Source organism: Mixophyes fleayi, chromosome 5 (genome assembly GCF_038048845.1).
Source record: "Mixophyes fleayi isolate aMixFle1 chromosome 5, aMixFle1.hap1, whole genome shotgun sequence".
Taxonomy (NCBI): domain Eukaryota; kingdom Metazoa; phylum Chordata; class Amphibia; order Anura; family Limnodynastidae; genus Mixophyes; species Mixophyes fleayi.
The window spans coordinates 53,364,804-53,383,132 of NC_134406.1; the positions used below are offsets into that span (position 1 = coordinate 53,364,804).

General features: G+C 40.4%; 1 protein-coding gene across 1 annotated transcript in view; it reads right to left on the reverse strand.

Moving 5' to 3' along the window:
• The window catches only part of ITGB8 (integrin subunit beta 8), a 128,236-nt gene that overhangs the window by 22,107 nt on the left and 87,800 nt on the right, over window positions 1-18,329 (reverse strand). Inside the window, exons 9-10 of the mRNA XM_075212207.1 lie at window positions 15,966-16,100; window positions 8,196-8,601 (exon numbers count right to left, since the gene is read on the reverse strand). Coding sequence (XP_075068308.1) covers window positions 8,196-8,601; window positions 15,966-16,100 — 541 coding nt within the window. The remainder of the gene's footprint in view (window positions 1-8,195; window positions 8,602-15,965; window positions 16,101-18,329) is intronic.

Genomic DNA, 18,329 nt, shown 5'->3' on the forward strand with positions numbered 1-18,329 from the left:
ATTCCACCAAACAAGTATCTTGACTGCGTAGTGTGGTGGCCCCGGTACACAATTTGGTACCGAGGCCACAATATAATTAAAAAACCCTCCACGTGTCGGAATTCCACCAAACAAGTATCTGGACTGCATAGTGGGGTGGCCCCGGTACCCAATTTGATACCGGGGCCACAATACCTCCTCAAAACATGCTCCAGACAATTCGTCATTGACAGACCCCAGACAGACAGGGTCGTAGTGTTATTGTTTGACTTTGTAAACCCAAAAAAATGTCCCTGTTGCACTTGCACATAGTCGTGCAATCAAGACTGACTTTTTCATTTAAAGGCACGATCTTTCAAGTGTAGTGTTTGTAAGTCTAAGTCATATTATACTTTTGGTAAAATTGGTTTTTTTGGTTCCTCTTTATGTTAATTAATTAGTAATAGAATTAAAGTAGGAAATAGAATTAAATAAAATTAAAGTAGGAAATAGAGTGGTATAGAGTTGTAGTGTGGTATAGATAGAGTGGTCCACACAATATAATAATAAAACCCTCAACTGGTCTGAATTCCACCAAACAAGTATCTTGACTGCGTAGTGTGGTGGCCCCGGTACACAATTTGGTACCGAGGCCACAATATAATTAAAAAACCCTCCACGTGTCGGAATTCCACCAAACAAGTATCTGGACTGCATAGTGGGGTGGCCCCGGTACCCAATTTGATACCGGGGCCACAATACCTCCTCAAAACATGCTCCAGACAATTCGTCATTGACAGACCCCAGACAGACAGGGTCGTAGTGTTACTGTTTGACTTTGTAAACCCAAAAAAATGTCCCTGTTGCACTTGCACATAGTCGTGCAATCAAGACTGACTTTTTCATTTAAAGGCACGATCTTTCAAGTGTCAGAAAGAGAGAGAAGACACAGGAGAGGAGAGTTGTAGCTGGGGACCTGGGGTGGAAGCTCCCAGGCTCCCCCAGCATTGCCTGGAAGTCTGAGCGTGGTGACTGAGCCAGGGCAAGGAATGTGTGCCCTGGATGAGGGGGAGAACTCCATGCCACTATAGTGAACCCAAGAGAGAGGGGGACACTGCACATGGAAGAGGCCCTGGAGTGAGGGCTGCTACAAGAGGCATGGTAGCTGTAGTGTCAGATCCTGAGGCTGAGAGTACACAGAGTGACGTGTCAGAGCACAGGAGACATTATCCCCGCAGAGGAGGGATGAGCTGCAGTTGAGAGGTCTGCTGTTGAAATAGGACATGCACACTTTAACAAACCAATCATTTCAGCGACAGGGCCTACCAAACAACTTTGACTGAAATGATTGGTTTGTTTGGGCCCCCACACCAAAAAAGCTATTCATCTCTCCCTGTACAGACTAAACAGGCTCTACTGAGGCAAGATGTCGTCCTCATCCTCAACCTCTGATTCCTCTCCCCCTACAGTGTCTACTTCCTCCTCATCACACATTATCAATTCGTCCCCGCTGGACTCCACAACCACAGGTCCCTCTGTAGTATCTGGAGGGCAGTGCTGTACTTCATTGAGGAATTGATTATTCATTTTTATAAACATCATTTTTTCAACGTTGTGAGGAAGCAACCTCCTTCGCCGCTCACTGACCAGGTTCCCCGCTGCACTAAAAACTCTTTCCGAGTACACACTGGAGGGGGGACAACTCAGTTAAAAAATAGAGCCAGTTTGTACAGGGGCTTCCAAACTGCCTTTTGGAGTTCTACCACGTCACTACCTCTAGTTAATTTAGATTGCAAGGCTTGTAAATATAAATACTTTGAAGATAAAAAAAAGCAGGCTGCACAGACTGTGGAGCTAGAAAGTGAAATTAAATGGACCACGTTACTTTGGTGGCTATCTATGCCCCCCCCCCCGCCCTACACTTGTAGTTGAATATAAATAAAGCAGCCTGCATAGACTGTAGAACTAGCAATTCAAATATACAAAGAAATGGACAAAGGCAGTTTGGTATCTGTCTGCATCAGATCCCCTCTCCACTAGGAGTAAAACAGAAAACTTTTCAGCCGTTATATAATCTAGAATATAAATAGAAATTGAGAAATGCAATTTGGTATCTGTCTGCATCATAATCATCAACATCCTCCTCAGCGCCAGCTACATCAATATCCTCCTCCCAGTGCACAACATTCACACCTTCATTAGCCAAATCTGTAACTGGACTGTGGGTGATCCTTCCAGCATATGCAGAGGGCGTGCTGCAAATGCTGGATGGAGTCACCTCTTCCCGTACAGTGATGGGAAGGTCAGGGTTCACAACCAACAACACCCTTGGACTCGCCTTGGGGATTTGTGATGTCATCTGTTTAGAAGGCAGAGTTCTTTGCTGTTTTGTTGTTGTTGCTGACAGCATAACTCTCTTAAATTTTTTGTAGGGGGGGGGAGGAGGGCTTTGATCCTTGGGTGAAGTTGGACCACTAGTCATGAACACGGGACAGGGCCTAAGCCGTTCCTTGCCACTACTTGTCGTAATTGGCATATTGCCAACTTTACGTTTCTCCTCAGATGATTTTAAGTTTCTTTTTTTGCTGTTTTTTGAGAACTTGGGCTTTTTGGATTTTACATGCCCTGTACTAGGAGATTGGGCATCGTGCTTGCCAGACGACGTTGATGGCATTTCATCGTCTATGTCATGACTAGTGGCAGCAGCTTCAGCATTAGGAGGAAGTGGGTCTTGATCTTTCCCTACTTTATCCTCCAAATTTTTGCTCTCCATTATATGTAGCACAAGATACTGCAGAATGTGTGAACTTGGTAATATTGCAGTACCAATGGACTTATAATGCTGGATTGGTTTTGCAAATTTGGTTATAATTATTATATATTTTTTTTTTTTTTTAATTTTTTATTTTTTTTTACTTTTTTTTTATTTTTTACAAACTTGGGAATAATGGGGAAATAACTATGCCCTTAGAAGCACAGAGCACAGGACACAGCACCACTGGACTGAACAGGACACGGCACAGGACCCAGCAGCACTACGGAACTCAGCAGGACAGAGCACAGGACACAGCACCACTGGACTGATACTGCAGAATGTGTAAACTTTGTAATATTGCAGTACCACTGGACTTTTACTGCTGAATGTGTGAACTTGGTAATATTGCAGTACCAATGGACTTATAATGCTGGATTGGTTTTGCAAATTTGGTTATAATTATTATATATTTTTTTTTTTTTTAAATTTTTTTTTTACTTTTTTTTTTATTTTTTACAAACTTGGGAATAATGGGGAAATAACTATGCCCTTAGAAGCACAGAGCACAGGACACAGCACCACTGGACTGAACAGGACACGGCACAGGACCCAGCAGCACTACGGAACTCAGCAGGACAGAGCACAGGACACAGCACCACTGGACTGATACTGCAGAATGTGTAAACTTTGTAATATTGCAGTACCACTGGACTTTTACTGCTGAATGTGTGAACTTGGTAATATTGCAGTACCAATGGACTTATAATGCTGGATTGGTTTTGCAAATTTGGTTATAATTATTATATTTTTTTTTTTTTTTTTAATTTTTTATTTTTTTTTACTTTTTTTTTATTTTTTACAAACTTGGGAATAATGGGGAAATAACTATGCCCTTAGAAGCACAGAGCACAGGACACAGCACCACTGGACTGAACAGGACACGGCACAGGACCCAGCAGCACTACGGAACTCAGCAGGACAGAGCACAGGACACAGCACCACTGGACTGATACTGCAGAATGTGTAAACTTTGTAATATTGCAGTACCACTGGACTTTTACTGCTGAATGTGTGAACTTGGTAATATTGCAGTACCAATGGACTTATAATGCTGGATTGGTTTTGCAAATTTGGTTATAATTATTATATTTTTTTTTTTTTTTTAATTTTTTATTTTTTTTTACTTTTTTTTTATTTTTTACAAACTTGGGAATAATGGGGAAATAACTATGCCCTTAGAAGCACAGAGCACAGGACACAGCACCACTGGACTGAACAGGACACGGCACAGGACCCAGCAGCACTACGGAACTCAGCAGGACAGAGCACAGGACACAGCACCACTGGACTGATACTGCAGAATGTGTAAACTTTGTAATATTGCAGTACCACTGGACTTTTACTGCTGAATGTGTGAACTTGGTAATATTGCAGTACCAATGGGCTTATACTGCAGGATTGGTTGTGAAAATTTTGTGGTAATTAAAAAATATTAAAGTAGTTTTTGGTATTTTATAAAAAAAATTTTTTTTTATTTTTTTAAACACAGGGGAATATTGGGGAAATAACTATGCCCTTAGAAGCACAGAGCACAGGACACAGCACCACTGGACTGAACAGGACACAGCACAGGACCCAGCAGCACCACTGACCTCAGAAGGACAGAGCACAGCACACAGCACCACTGGACTGATACTGCAGAACACAGCACAGCACAGCACAGCACAGCACAGCACAGCACAGCACAGCACAGAACTAAACAGCACAGAACTAAACAGCACAGAACTAAACAGCACAGAACTAAACAGCACAGAGGACCACCTAACACACCCTCCCTCTACCCTGATCAATGCCCGAGTGAAGATGGCGGCGACTAGCGGGGAATTTATAGGATCCGAGTATCGCGAGATCCGACAACGGGATTATGAGTCAGAGCCTCAGTTTCACTTTTGAATTTGGCGCCAATACCCGGATCTGTCTCGGATCCGACTCGGATCCGCAACGTTCGGGTGGGCTCGGATTTCAGAAATCCGAGCGCGCTCATCCTTACCGTTAATACGGTAATCTCTCGCTGGATTTCAGCTCGCAGCTCCCTGAGCTGCGAGCTGAAGTCCAGTGAGTAAGTTACCGTATTAACGTTTTTTCCGCGCAGGATTACCGTAATAACGACAATTGAATATGCCCCATTGAGTCAGTTGTTGTATGAGCAGCTTAAATCCATGTATAGTAGTACTTATGATTTGATCAGTCTTTTGGGACTCTGATCTACTTGACTGGGGAGTAAAGCTCTCTATTGCACTGGGAGTCTGATATTGTTTCAATATTTTGGGCCTGATTTCCAGTTGGACAGTCCAACTCCTTTCTGTAAAAATGCCATTTGGTTTACCGAGTGGAATTTAAGGTAAGTGCAACTTGCACTTCTGGTCCCCTACACCTAGAGAGGCAGATGGGCATGTCCAATCAGTTAATGGCTGGCAGGTTTTTTGAGACTTGTAGTTCCACACACCTAAGTAAAATGTATCAATTTTGTTACACATTACCCTGGCCCCCACAACATGCTGGTCTGGATATCCCTGGGGATGAGATGGTTTCTGCAGACCCAACACAGAATCCAGCCTCATGCAGACCAGACCGGGGCTGGTGCACATTATGACAGGCTGACCCCACAAAGCACATCTTCCTGTTATAGTGTGAATAGTTGAGGTCAGCATAGCTTGGTGCTCGCTGCCACATTTGTGGGAGGACCATAGTTCAGGGGTGCAATAGAAGATGGTGCAGCTTGTATGGGGCCCAGAAGTGAGGGAGCTCCCCTCCTCCGCTCTGAGGCCCCCACTCTGTTCTTAAAAGAAGCCTGACCGTGCATGGTCAGCAGAGGCTCTTGAGAACAGCACAGGGAGCCCAATAGGTGAGAGCAGCATTGCAGGGACACTACCAAAATTATGCACTGTTCCGCCTCGCCCCAGTTCTTTGTCTTCCCCCGCATTCACGCTAACCATCTCATCTACATACACTGCTGCTGGTTACTTTTTTGGAGAGGAAAGGTGCTATTTTTATTTAGTTATTTAAACCTTTCTGCTTAAACACCAGTCCCCATTATCAAGTTAGTTGCTATGACTGGAACAGATTTATTATAATGCTTAAAGTGTACATTGACGCAGCCACAGATATACATTATTATTTTCAGTTGCACATATCTTCACATACTTGCAACCAGTGGTTGAAGTGGAAATTCAGAAGTGGCGGTATGGAAAATGTAAGTGAATGGAATTTGTTAGTTTTACAATTAAAGCAGTAGGAGAAGTGGCAGTATGGCATATCACCGTATACCAGCCAACTTCACCCGCTGTTTTCATCTCAAAATACACACAATGTGAACAGAATTGTACTTATATGTTCAAGCGTCAAAATTGTGGTCTACTCAAAATCAGGTCCTTTATGCTGCAAAAAAGAGAGCAAGACCCATACACAAATTAGAAACAGATAAAGGGAAGCGTGCTGTTAATTAGCTTCTACCTTTATGCTAATGTTGGAGATTCTACACCAATTGGACAGGTGATGGTTCTTAGTACGTTACCCTGCCAAAATGGCACCTCAGGAGGGCCCACTCTTTTCATATATAGCATTGGTTTCGCCAGGAATAACATTTTATTGTACTATGATTTTTTTTCCCCGTAAAGTAAATATATTTGTAATTTCTGTGCATTATTTGGCGGGAAAAAGAAAAACTTATAACTAATTAACTTTTTAATGGTTCTTCCAATACCTACTTAAAATGCGGAAACATACGCTATTGGTTTATTACACAACACCTAATGTTTACAATGATGCCAAGGAGTTTAGTGTACTGTAGGTGGGCCATAATTTTATATATATATATATATATATATATATATATATATATATATATATACATACACACAAAAGGGATTTTTTGGATCAGCATTAGTTATTATTATTAATTATTATTAATTTTTATTTATAAGGCGCCACTAGGTGTCCGTGGCGCCGTACAGAGACAAACGAAATAACAATACGAGGAGAGACGGCACAGAACAGTAAACAATAATCACAGTAACTCAGTGAGCTCAAGGCACAGCTAGAGGGGTGGGGGAAGGTCAGCCAACAACGGCACCAAGGAGGGAGGGCACGGATTAGAGGGAGACCCCCAGGGGAAGAGGGACCTCAAGGAGTGAGGCTAGGTAGCTGGCGAGCAGAGTAAAAGTGGTGAAGACAGGAGGAGAGAAGACCCTGCTCAAAGGAGCGTACAATCTAAGGGGAGGGGAAGACTGACAGAGAGACACAGGGGAGAGAGGGAGAGAAGGAGGAACAGAGAATAAGGATAGGGGAAGGGGAATGAGGGGGAAGAGTCAGAAGAAAAGGTAGGAAGTTAAGTGGGAGACTGGAAAGCTTTAAGAAAAAGGTGGGTTTTTAAACACCGTTTGAAACTGGACAGATTAGGGGAAGTTCTGATGGAGCGGGGGAGCTGGTTCCAGTGGAGGGGGGCAGCGCGGGAGAAGTCTTGGATACGCGCGTGGGAGGAGGTGATCAGGGGGGAAGAGAGGCGACGGTCATTGGCCGATCGGAGAGGACGGGATGGAGCATGAATAGAGAGGAGGGAGGAGATGTAGGGTGCTGTGGAGTTGGCGAGGGCCTTGTATGTAAGAGTGAGGAGCTTGAACAGGATTCTGTAGGGTAAGGGGAGCCAGTGAAGGGATTGGTAGAGGGGGGAGACAGAAGAGGAGCGGCGAGAAAGGAAGATGAGCCTAGCGGCAGCGTTAAGTGCAGATCGAAGGGGAGCGAGGTGAGAGTGGGGGAGGCCAGTAAGGGGGAGGTTACAGTAGTCAATGCGGGAGATGATCAGAGAGTGAATAAGACATTTAGTGGCATCTTACCTCCCAACTGTCCCTTTTTAGGCAGGACAGTCCAGGTTTATGGGCTCTGCCCCATCGTTCCAACTGGGATAGGTTTGACCCGTGACACGTGAAGTTGTGAGCTATGTCTCGTTCACTTCTGCTTTGCATAAATTGTACCACATGCACCTATCACTGAAGTGCGCGGCATTGAAAGGGTTATTGTAGCGGAAAAGGGGTGAGAGTGGTACAGCACGTTGTAAGCACTGGACACACCCACATGACTGCACCGCCTTTTTGTACATACATTTCTCACAATTTCCCAACTTAAAAAGTTAGGAGGTATGTAACATGTAACACTATAGATTTTGATGTCAAAGATATCCAAGTCTACTATGTTAGAGCATTTAGACACATGCTCCAATACTAGGTGAACAATACCACAGATTCTCTGCATATTTATAAATCCAGGTGATCTCTTTCACACAGAAAACACTGGTAAGTCCTGGCTGTTAGAAGACGACCATTGCTATTTACATGTGGGCTAGGTGTACAAATACTATGCACTGAGAGCAGACAACACAATAAAATCAAACTTCCGTCCTAAAAAATGTCACTACTGAGCTACTTACCAGAACATAGTTTTCCATGGTTGTATGAACAAGAAAAGTTGTCCATTTCACAGTATTTCCCATATAATTTTCCCAGTTTGGTTTTATAACAGTAGCATTTTCCACACAGACATGTTCCTCGGCCCCCACATTCGGGCTCTGACGGAGATCTCTTGCAGCTTTCAGACAGATGCGCCTTGTCACCCAAGCTACAGTTGCTGTCCCGGCATGGAAGTCCTGGACAGTCAGGATGGACCTCAGTTACACATTGTTCCTTAGGCCTTAGAGGACTGTTACACTGACACGTGCAGCTTCTGTGTAGCTTTATTTTAACGGTTTCATTGAAACCAATCGGTTTAAGAATGATGTAGTTCCTTCCTCCTTCTAAATCACAACTGTCCATTGTAATTGTTACATTAAAAAGAACCTAAACAATAGGAAAAAAATATAACATTAAATGTATAGCATATAATAATAACAATTGGTGTCTACGTTCCTTATAGCGAAAGTCAAAACCAGTTATCACAGACTTACATGACAATTTAAGGATATCCTAGCCTAGTATCAAAAGTTTATCTACATCCCAACATACTGATTAATTGTGATTGTAAAATGGACATTCAATGCATACATTATTACTATAATATTTATATTTACTATATCGTTTATATCACTTTATAGGAAAATAATTTCAGAAATGTTACAAAAGCTGAAACGTTGAATTTGTCTTTCTATGCACAGGTTCGAACCAAAGCAAGGGGAGCAATTGTGACAATGACTCCCAGCTCTGGTTTCAGTAGATATCCTGTCTAAGAGATCTCGTGGGGTACATTTTAAGCCACTGAGAGTCAGTCTGCACAACTGTAATATATATATATATATATATATATATATATATATATATATATATATATATATATATACATACGCACTGTATGCTAACAAAATACACAAAATTAAACATTTCTAAGATAGGAGATGTTGGACCTCCTAAAAAACCGTCAATATCATCTAACACCTTCCTTGGCTATGGAGGACGCACATACTATTCCATGCAAGCCTCGGCTTAGCCACACTGTCCTTTTGGCAGTACAGCACATAGAGATTTAAACTTAAACCTTTCTGTTTTATTACATCTCACTCATTCAGTTTTGGCTTTAGATTGAATATCCAGATATATAATAAAACATGTTAAATTATGATAGCTGATCTTTAAAAACTATTCAGGTTAGTGGGAGACATATGTAGTTTATAGGGGTGACCGAGGTGTGTTACAATAACAATATCACAACCAAATTAAAAAGATGACTAGATTAGGTTTAATCAAGACATGATGGTAATAAAATATACAGTTTATACATGTGCAAAAGCCCCACGCTTATCTTGGCACTGCAGATGATACTTTTTGGAATTTTAAGAAGTTGGTTGCCGTCGATCCTATGTGCAGGACTGTTGTGAAGGTTGCTGCCCTGATAACTCTGCATCTTACACACCATCACATTCTGCAGTTGGACTACACAAAATATGGAGATGAACTACTTAAAATTATCAGTGATTTGAGGATGGCCATAGCTACTATGAACCTCAACGGCAAATGCACAAGCAATGAATGAACAAACGTATACAGAATGTCAGTTTTTGCCCCATCACTTATTTTCTGTTTATTTATGTGACGGTTAATTATTACAAATATAGGGTACATTTTCGCTGTTTAAATGAATGCTTTGTTTATTATTCATTGTTGTAAAGTGAAGATGTAACTTTTACTATATTTGGCCCCAACTTTTATTTTCTCTCTGGCACACTGGAGACTTTTATAAAACCAAAAACCAAATGACTTCATCATATTAGCACTCAGTAGTACACCATAGCTAGGATGCCAGATTAGAAGGGAATTTTCACTCCCCCTAAATCACTTCATGCAACTCAGTGTGAAGTAGGGGCTATGCTATGATGCTGAAGTGGCAGAACCCTTTATAAAAAGGAAGTAACACCAGCAATTAAGTAACATGCTTTATTAAGGTACTTGTCCTACACCTGGGCAGACCTGGCATAGGCTAGGTGATATTCAGGGAGGTAAATGGGGACCCTTACAAAACTTTGCCTAGTTATGCTCCTGACTACAACCCCAAATTTGCATTAACAATACCAGGTTTTAAAGTTGAAACTGTGCAACAAGTGTTATAAATATGCCCCCTATTGACAATATATGTCTTCTAGATATTCAGTCTCACCAATGATTATAAAAGACATTATCTTTTAGTGGTGGTTTATACATACAGGAGAGACTTACACATGTCCTGTGTCCAGTGTTTGAATAATTTCAGACAACACACATCGCCTACCAGTGGAAAATATAGTTAGGCCACCAAAAGAGACCAATTAACATTCCTGTTTTACTTTTAAAGCATTAAAGAAAAGTGTTGTCCATCACCTGATAGCTGTCAGGCGATAACCATAGCAGTTGGGAAAGCACCTGGTGCAGAAAGTGTCTGGTGTGCCTGCAAGTCTGACAATCAAATCAGTAACACCTCTCAATGTGACTGTAATTTATCAGCACCTTGTGATGGTTTTATATATATATATATATATATATATATATATATATATATATGTATATATATATATATATATATATATATATATATATATATATATACAAATACAAGTTAACCCGTGCATGATACTCATGCATTCTAGTCAAATCAAGCTACTTAAGGTGTTAAAAAGGTTCTTGTCATGCATTTGGGCCATAGCCCAGGCCTCAACTACCAACCACTCCCCACTGTCACCCCCGGCAACCACCAACCACTCCCAACTGTCACTTCTCCTTCAAGAAATATATATATATTTTTTTTAAATCTTTATAAACACTTTTAACAATTAACAAATTAAATGAACAAATTAAAAACATCTTAGTATACCAAATTTCAGCCCTTTCTGAATTTTTTTTTACACGCACACTAAGAATTTAGTAGGTCAGTGTATAACTCCGCCCAGCAGGTGGCGCTGCAGCTTGGTTTTATTTTTTCCACACAGACAGACTAACACACGCCACTAGACATTTATATTATAGATATATACACACACACACACACACACACACACACACACATATACACAATGTATATATATATATCATATAGTCTGTATTATTTTTTTGTTACATAACTGCAACACATTCCATAGCATAGTACCATGAACATAGTAAACATGCTGCGATAGTACATCACACCAGAGTAATGACCGATGGTGAGAAGGCCCTGATTGCTACAGTAAAGGTGTTTGGAAGAGATGGGATAGGTGGTAGCGAGTATTTCTGGTAGGGATTAACAACATTTGTAGAATATTTAGTGACAAACAAATCTACACTCTCGGGAGATGACATAGCAACATAAAAGTGCACCTAAGTGCACAGAGGTGGACAAGTTTCCAGAGGCACAGTGTACAAAAGTGTAAATATCACATCAATGTCCAACCTACCAGGTTAGTGCCACCACTTTCATGAAATAAATATTTAACAATTTTCTTCTAAAATACTGTGCGGTTTATCCTTCTTTATGGCTTAGACTAATCTTAAGTGTAAACGAACATGGAACTACGCTACTCCTATGAATTGCATCATGAAGGTGCATGATTGGTCCCACTAAAAGTATAGAATAAGACCGAAGGCCACCTGTCTGAGCTACTGCAACATTTGAATCATTTTGGGCATGTCTGTGCGCCCCTCTGCATAGCACCATACACCTTTCCCCATTTCTGTAATCTCTCTATGCAAATGAAAATCTTGTATTTATACTGCACTTTTTGCACCCATTTCCCCACCCTTGACATGTGCAAAATTCTGCTACTCAATGCAGTTTGTAGATACTAAGGGCCTGAGTCTTTAAGGAGAGCAAAGCATAAAAAAAGGAGTAACATTTGCACCTGGGCAAAACCATGTTGCATTGGAGGGGGAGGTAAATTAAAAATGTGGGGACAGATTTATAATTGGGGTAGGGCATGTCCTAGATCAACTTTAAATTTCAGTGTAATAATAAAGCTATTAAGTATTTGTGTGCTAGATGAAAAAACAGCCAGTATTTAACTTATGTGCAAAATAATAAACTAATTTGCACCCCTTGCATTGTAACATGGTTTGTCCCAGAGAACATTTACTCCTTGTTTGCCTAAATGACTCAGGCCCTAAATGTACACTTACACAAAACAAGATGTATGGAATGAGCAAAAACTATCTTGTACCGTGCAGCGGACGTTTTGCTCTTTAGATCATACATACATTGTGGATATATGATACACAATGACAACAACCATAGAAGAAACCTGAATTGTAGGTGTCAAAATAAACGATTCAACTATCTGTCTAATATCTTTTCCATTGTGCAGAGATTAATGGAATGACCTCTAGAACATTTGCTAGAATTGGAGCTGGGACACGGTCAGGAAATTTGGCAACAGTGAGTAATGATGAAAAATTTAACTGAAGGTGGAAAGTGCAGATGGAATAGTTTGACGCTTTTAATCTACCGTTTGTGCAATCATTTCCCATAACAGATGTGCGGGTCAAACTAAGGTCAAATGTACCATGTAAACCTTTAGAAGTTCATTTTTAGAACTCAAAAACTACAGACTGTTCTCTTTCTGAATTGGGGACAGTGAACATATATATCTGCTCCTTCTCCCCTCAAAACAGACTATATCAGCCTGAAGTGTGTCTAGTCCTAGGGGAACCTCAGACAGATTGGAGGGGTACTTCAACCTGTTCAATTAAAATCAAAATAACAGAGTAATGTATCAGTAATTTAAAAATCCTTCAAAACAAATCAGATGAGGTGTTTCATAAAAATGTTATATATAGGGTGATGCTGAATAAGTAAGTAAACACATTAAAGGGTACTCTATATGAAATAAATATATATACTTTACAGGATAATTCCAATAAACCGACCCACAATAATAGGTACTATTTACTATTATAAAGTAGAGATATCGTAATGATACAAAAAAGATGAGAAACCTACCCTAGACAATACATGTGAAAACATAAAAATAATAAAAAAACAAAACAAAACAAAAAAACCAACTAGCTGGTAAGTATCTTTATTGGCTAAATGCACTGTAAATGTACAATAACTAAAGCAAAGGAAATAGTTACAATCTTATTGCGTGTTTCACTTTTCACGCAGGACTGCAGTAACCATAGCAAAACACCCAAAACATTCAGTATAACTTTCTATTTTTTGATAGTTCTGGAAACACGAATGTATATGCATTATGACAATTGACTAACAATGATTTGCAGCAGATTTATATGCACCCTAGTAACACATTCTAGTGTACACTAAAACAAGTCACTCTGTGATTTACGGCTGTGTCATGTTAACACTCAGTATGAAAGTTGTCTGTGGCTGTATATTATCTTGTTTTCCTACCTACAGTCTGAAAGAAAAACTATGTACTAGAAAATGTAACATAAGAAGATATCATTATCATAAACAGGAGAAATATGGCCGCCGGATACAGACGTCTCCATGTAGAGGTCCTACCCCAGCAGTCCTAAATGTCCCAAAACTACTAAATTTAGGTGACCTTGTCGAGTGGATCACCCCTGAACCAGTGTGAACTATCTCTTCCCTACCACCAGGAATCGAGGTCCTGACTTGTGGCTTACTGCTTGTGCCGCTGTCAGGGAGTTATAGTCCCATTGCTTACCTTCTGGACAAACAAGCAGCCTGGCTTCCAGCCTCGACACAAGTCTTGTGGGTTCACTGGCCCAGACATTTGGCTCCCTCTACCCTAATACTAGTGACGCACACACCTGCCGCTCCATCAGCCTGACCCCTAGTGGTCCATCCACTGAAAACTCCATCAGGTCAGACACCCAGCCTCCTCCACCACATAATTGGCGGCCTACCACCCATTTCCCATCTCGCTGCTGCAAGCGTCATCTGTGGTCTAGTCCACACTCCACCCTTGTGACTTGGAGCCTGCCAAACTCCCTACCTCCTCCGTCTGTCCAATAACATCAGACATGGGTAAGAGTACTTTTACCTGTGCCCTGGATTATACCTTCTACTGCAACCTTTTCACTGTTAATATGTATAGGAACATACTTGTTTTATTACATGAAAAAATATGTATTAATTTTAATGCTTTATTGATACCTTTGATGTTGATTAAAATGAATGTCTAGCATATTGTTCAACCATTCCCCAATTTTTTCGTGATAATTTAGCTGTGGCTGTTCTATTGCAACATATGAATAATATTTAATTATAATATAGCAGACCACTGATAATAGAAAGACTAAAGTATTCAGTGTGAAATAACTTTCCAAACATTTACAAGATTTACAGAACAGACATACATGAATAATGCAAGCCCTAATTAAATACTGATCAAAGATTAGACACTAACCTGACAAATGAGAAAATACATAGCTTTTATTAGTAGAGCTGGTTCTAGGGCAGCTCAGTAACAAAGGACCATTTTCCAGGTCAAGGAAATCTGCTGCTTGGAAAACCATAACTCCCGCCCACAAACATTCGACTGGGCACCTCTGTAACAGCAGGGCCTGCAGTGTTTCATGAGCACTGCTTAATGGCTGCAGTAGCTGCCCAATCAAGGCTCTTGCACACAGGCTAAAGAGGTAGGATTTTGTCTTGTCTTTAGGACTAGCTTTCTAGGTACTCTATAACGTTATTGTCAGCCACTCTTCATCTCTGTTAATGAATAAAAATGGGCATGGCTAAGGCAAAACCGCAATAAAAATATTACTTGTATAGAATATATGCAATTGCTTACTTTTCCCACTGAATCGGTGAGATCTTATAGAGAATATCTATAGATATGCGTTTTTATTAAGAAAATACAGCAACAAAACAATTAAGGATATAAAGTGACAAAAGGACCCCTGTTTAAGACTGTTTAAAAAATATGGTGTAAAAGGGTATAGTAGTTATATCAAATACAAGTTTTCAGATTCTTCTACTTTTACAGAAAACCCCCCAATGGGACACTGAGGTCTTCACATACTGGACAGTTTATTTTCATTATTTCCTATCCAACATATTTAAAACAGTTAATGCTATCCCAAAAAACTAATTTAGTAAATATGAGGGGGGTCAGAATCAGTTCATTCCTCTTTAATAGCACTACATAGGGAAGCTCTATTCAGTGCTATTGAAGGGAATAGACAAAATCCAGCCTCCCTTCTCATAGCACATACTGACTCCTGGCTTCAGAGACCAGATAAAGACGGGAGGGGGCCCTACAGGAGCGAAAATGGGTGAGTCCAAAGGATCAAAGTCTCCACATGTAAAAAGACAAATACTAAAGGGGGGAGGGGGTATGTCCAAGAGACTAAAGCTGGGTACACACTACACTGTTTTCGTCCAATAATTGGCTCAATCAGCCGACATACGACTGCTCGTTCAAAAGTCAGGTCAGTGTGTGCAGTGACACGATGGTCGAAACTGGAGATGGAGTTTGCTGTTTCTTTTCCACCATGTTGATGAAATTTACTAAATTAAGCTGTGACCTCTTTTTCGCCACACAGACGTCTTTTGTCTTTATTTGGGTAAAAATTGGGGACTTGTGTAGTGGGCCTAGAACAGTGGAGGGGAGGGCATCAACCATTAAGTGGCCTATAGAAATTAGGATCAGATTACAGTGACTGGGATAATATGTGACTGAGCAGATACTATAAGCAACACATTTATCCATGACTGTGCAAACATCTCAGATATAATTGACGGTCACAGCTGTAGAGGATATTCCAGTATACTGTACCTTATCATTACTCTTTACATTATGACATCCTTCCATCCCAGAATGTCTGCTTCCATCCGGACATATAGCAGTAATATTTACATAAATACCCTTCATGGGATTATCCACTTGAATCTTCATTTCTGAGAGAAGTGCCTGGAAGAACACATCAAAGTCCGTTTTATATTTTATTTACAAAAACATCCATCTCTACTTTCTGCTGTAAAATGAACAGCTTATTTGTCTGAGTGTGTCTGAATAGATGAATTGTTTCCTAGGCACAAAGAATGCACTGTAAGCTACATTCACTAGCTACATGGAAAACGTGCTTTATAAACAGCAGAATGACATTTGCTGGAGGGGAAACTGACTGTATTCTCATCAGCTAACAAAGAGCAAATATGGGTTATTGTACAGCGCTTTAACAGCAGATATCTTTTTCAGCTTGGTGTTAAATTACTGAAGCTGGGAGATGTACCAGTCACCTGCACACAGCAAAGATAATCATTTTGTATGAAACAAATATGCAGCCTATCAGTTCAGTAGCGACCAGGCAGTTCAAGAGAAGAAACAAGTATTTTCTTCAGTGGTTAGCGTTGCTGCTTCACAGCGCTTGGGTCAGGGGTATGATTCCAACCACGGTCCGATCTGTGTGGAATTTGTTTGGGTTTCCTCCAAACACCCCAGTTTCCTCTCACAGTCCAAAAACTTACAGGTAGGTTAACTGGCTTCTGACAAAAATGTACCCTAGTGTGTGTGTGGTGGGGAATTTAGTAAGCTCCAATCAGAAAGGGGCTGAAATAAATGTTTTCATAAGACACAAACTAGGTGCACCCAAGATGGCTGCCGCATTTTCTGCAAAATATCTAAAATGGTCTGAGTCCAACTGGGAAAAAGCACTATATTTTCAATTAAACTTTATTTGAAAAATTGTGTATGTGTGAATATTTACCGATTTGGTATAGACGGCAGTGATCACAGAGACCCATGTCCATTATAACATACTGGGTACCACTGTGGTGCCATGCCAGATGCCAAAATTTGGACAATTATCCTGTCCCTCACAGCCCAGGAGGGTCAGATTGAGCTCAGGCACTTTTTAGCATAGGGCTAGTAGCCTCTGGGAGGGGGGCATGCTGTTCCTCCTCATAAGAAGGACAACCTCATGATTATCGTCTCCCTAATGTGGTCAAAACCAGCCTTCATTGTTTTGGCTCTTTGGGGGATATAGTGGGAAAGGGCTTGTTTTTAATATTTTTATTTTATTTTTTTACACAGGGGACTGTATATGGGGACTGTTTTATTGCAGGTAGTGCACCTGCAAATACGCTTCTCCAACGAACGGGTATGGGCCTTTGGTAGAGATACGCATTTCTAGGTGTACTCTGAGCAATGTAATAAGATAAGAAGCTACAAACACTCTAAATGAAGCATATAATAAAGAATATAACAAAAACAATTCTAATAGTCACTCACTCTTTCTTTAAGCCATAACTAAGGCTACACTGAGCAGTAATTTAGGACAAAAACTGAAACAATTATTTAATTGAAAAAGGTAGTAGGAAAGGAGCAGGAGTTTGGACTTTGATGTGACGTTAGCAGAGCACCGTCTAAAGATGTTTCTGCTTCACCACAGATTGAGTCACATTTTTATTTTTGCAAAGGCTGTTGCCAAAAAGAAGAGGTGTGTAGCTAGATGTACAAAACCAAGGTGTGTAAATGAGCTCCTCCGCATTCTGAGACTGGAAACACAACGTAATGTGCCCAAAAAATGATTGGGGGGCCTGGCATAAATTGTCATGTTCTAGTGAAGCAAAATACAGAGATCCCTGGTAGATACACACATTGGGTACATGCCCTGATATAAAGGAAGGTTATGTCATTGTTGCTTACTATTATTATTATTTATTATGCCTAAAACAGTATAATGTGTATTTTTGGACCTATTTTATATCCATTATTAGTATACATTTAACGGAAAAATGATTTAGTGCCATAATGTGCTAGGCCAAGTAAAAGGCTCCAGGGCAGACATTATATAAGCCTCCCACATATAAATCTTTGTTTTCACTGTATACATAAAGAAAAATTCCACCCAAAATCTAAAATGTGTTTTTTTGGGGAGTTTACTAACTTAAGATAAAATGCAAGAGATCTACTTAGCAGTGTGCACTAGTCAACAGGTCCCGAAGGACTGACTAGTCCTGTGCTTCTCTGCTCTATACAATTACTACTGGTCTGTTTCATGCTGTCGCTCTCCAATGATCGCTTTGTGGACCCTTCACATTGGGGGAACTATGTACCCCAGGAAAGTAGAACTTAAAATAACTTAGTATACTCTACTGTATATGTAATGTACTGTTGAATGCACTGCCGGGAATATTA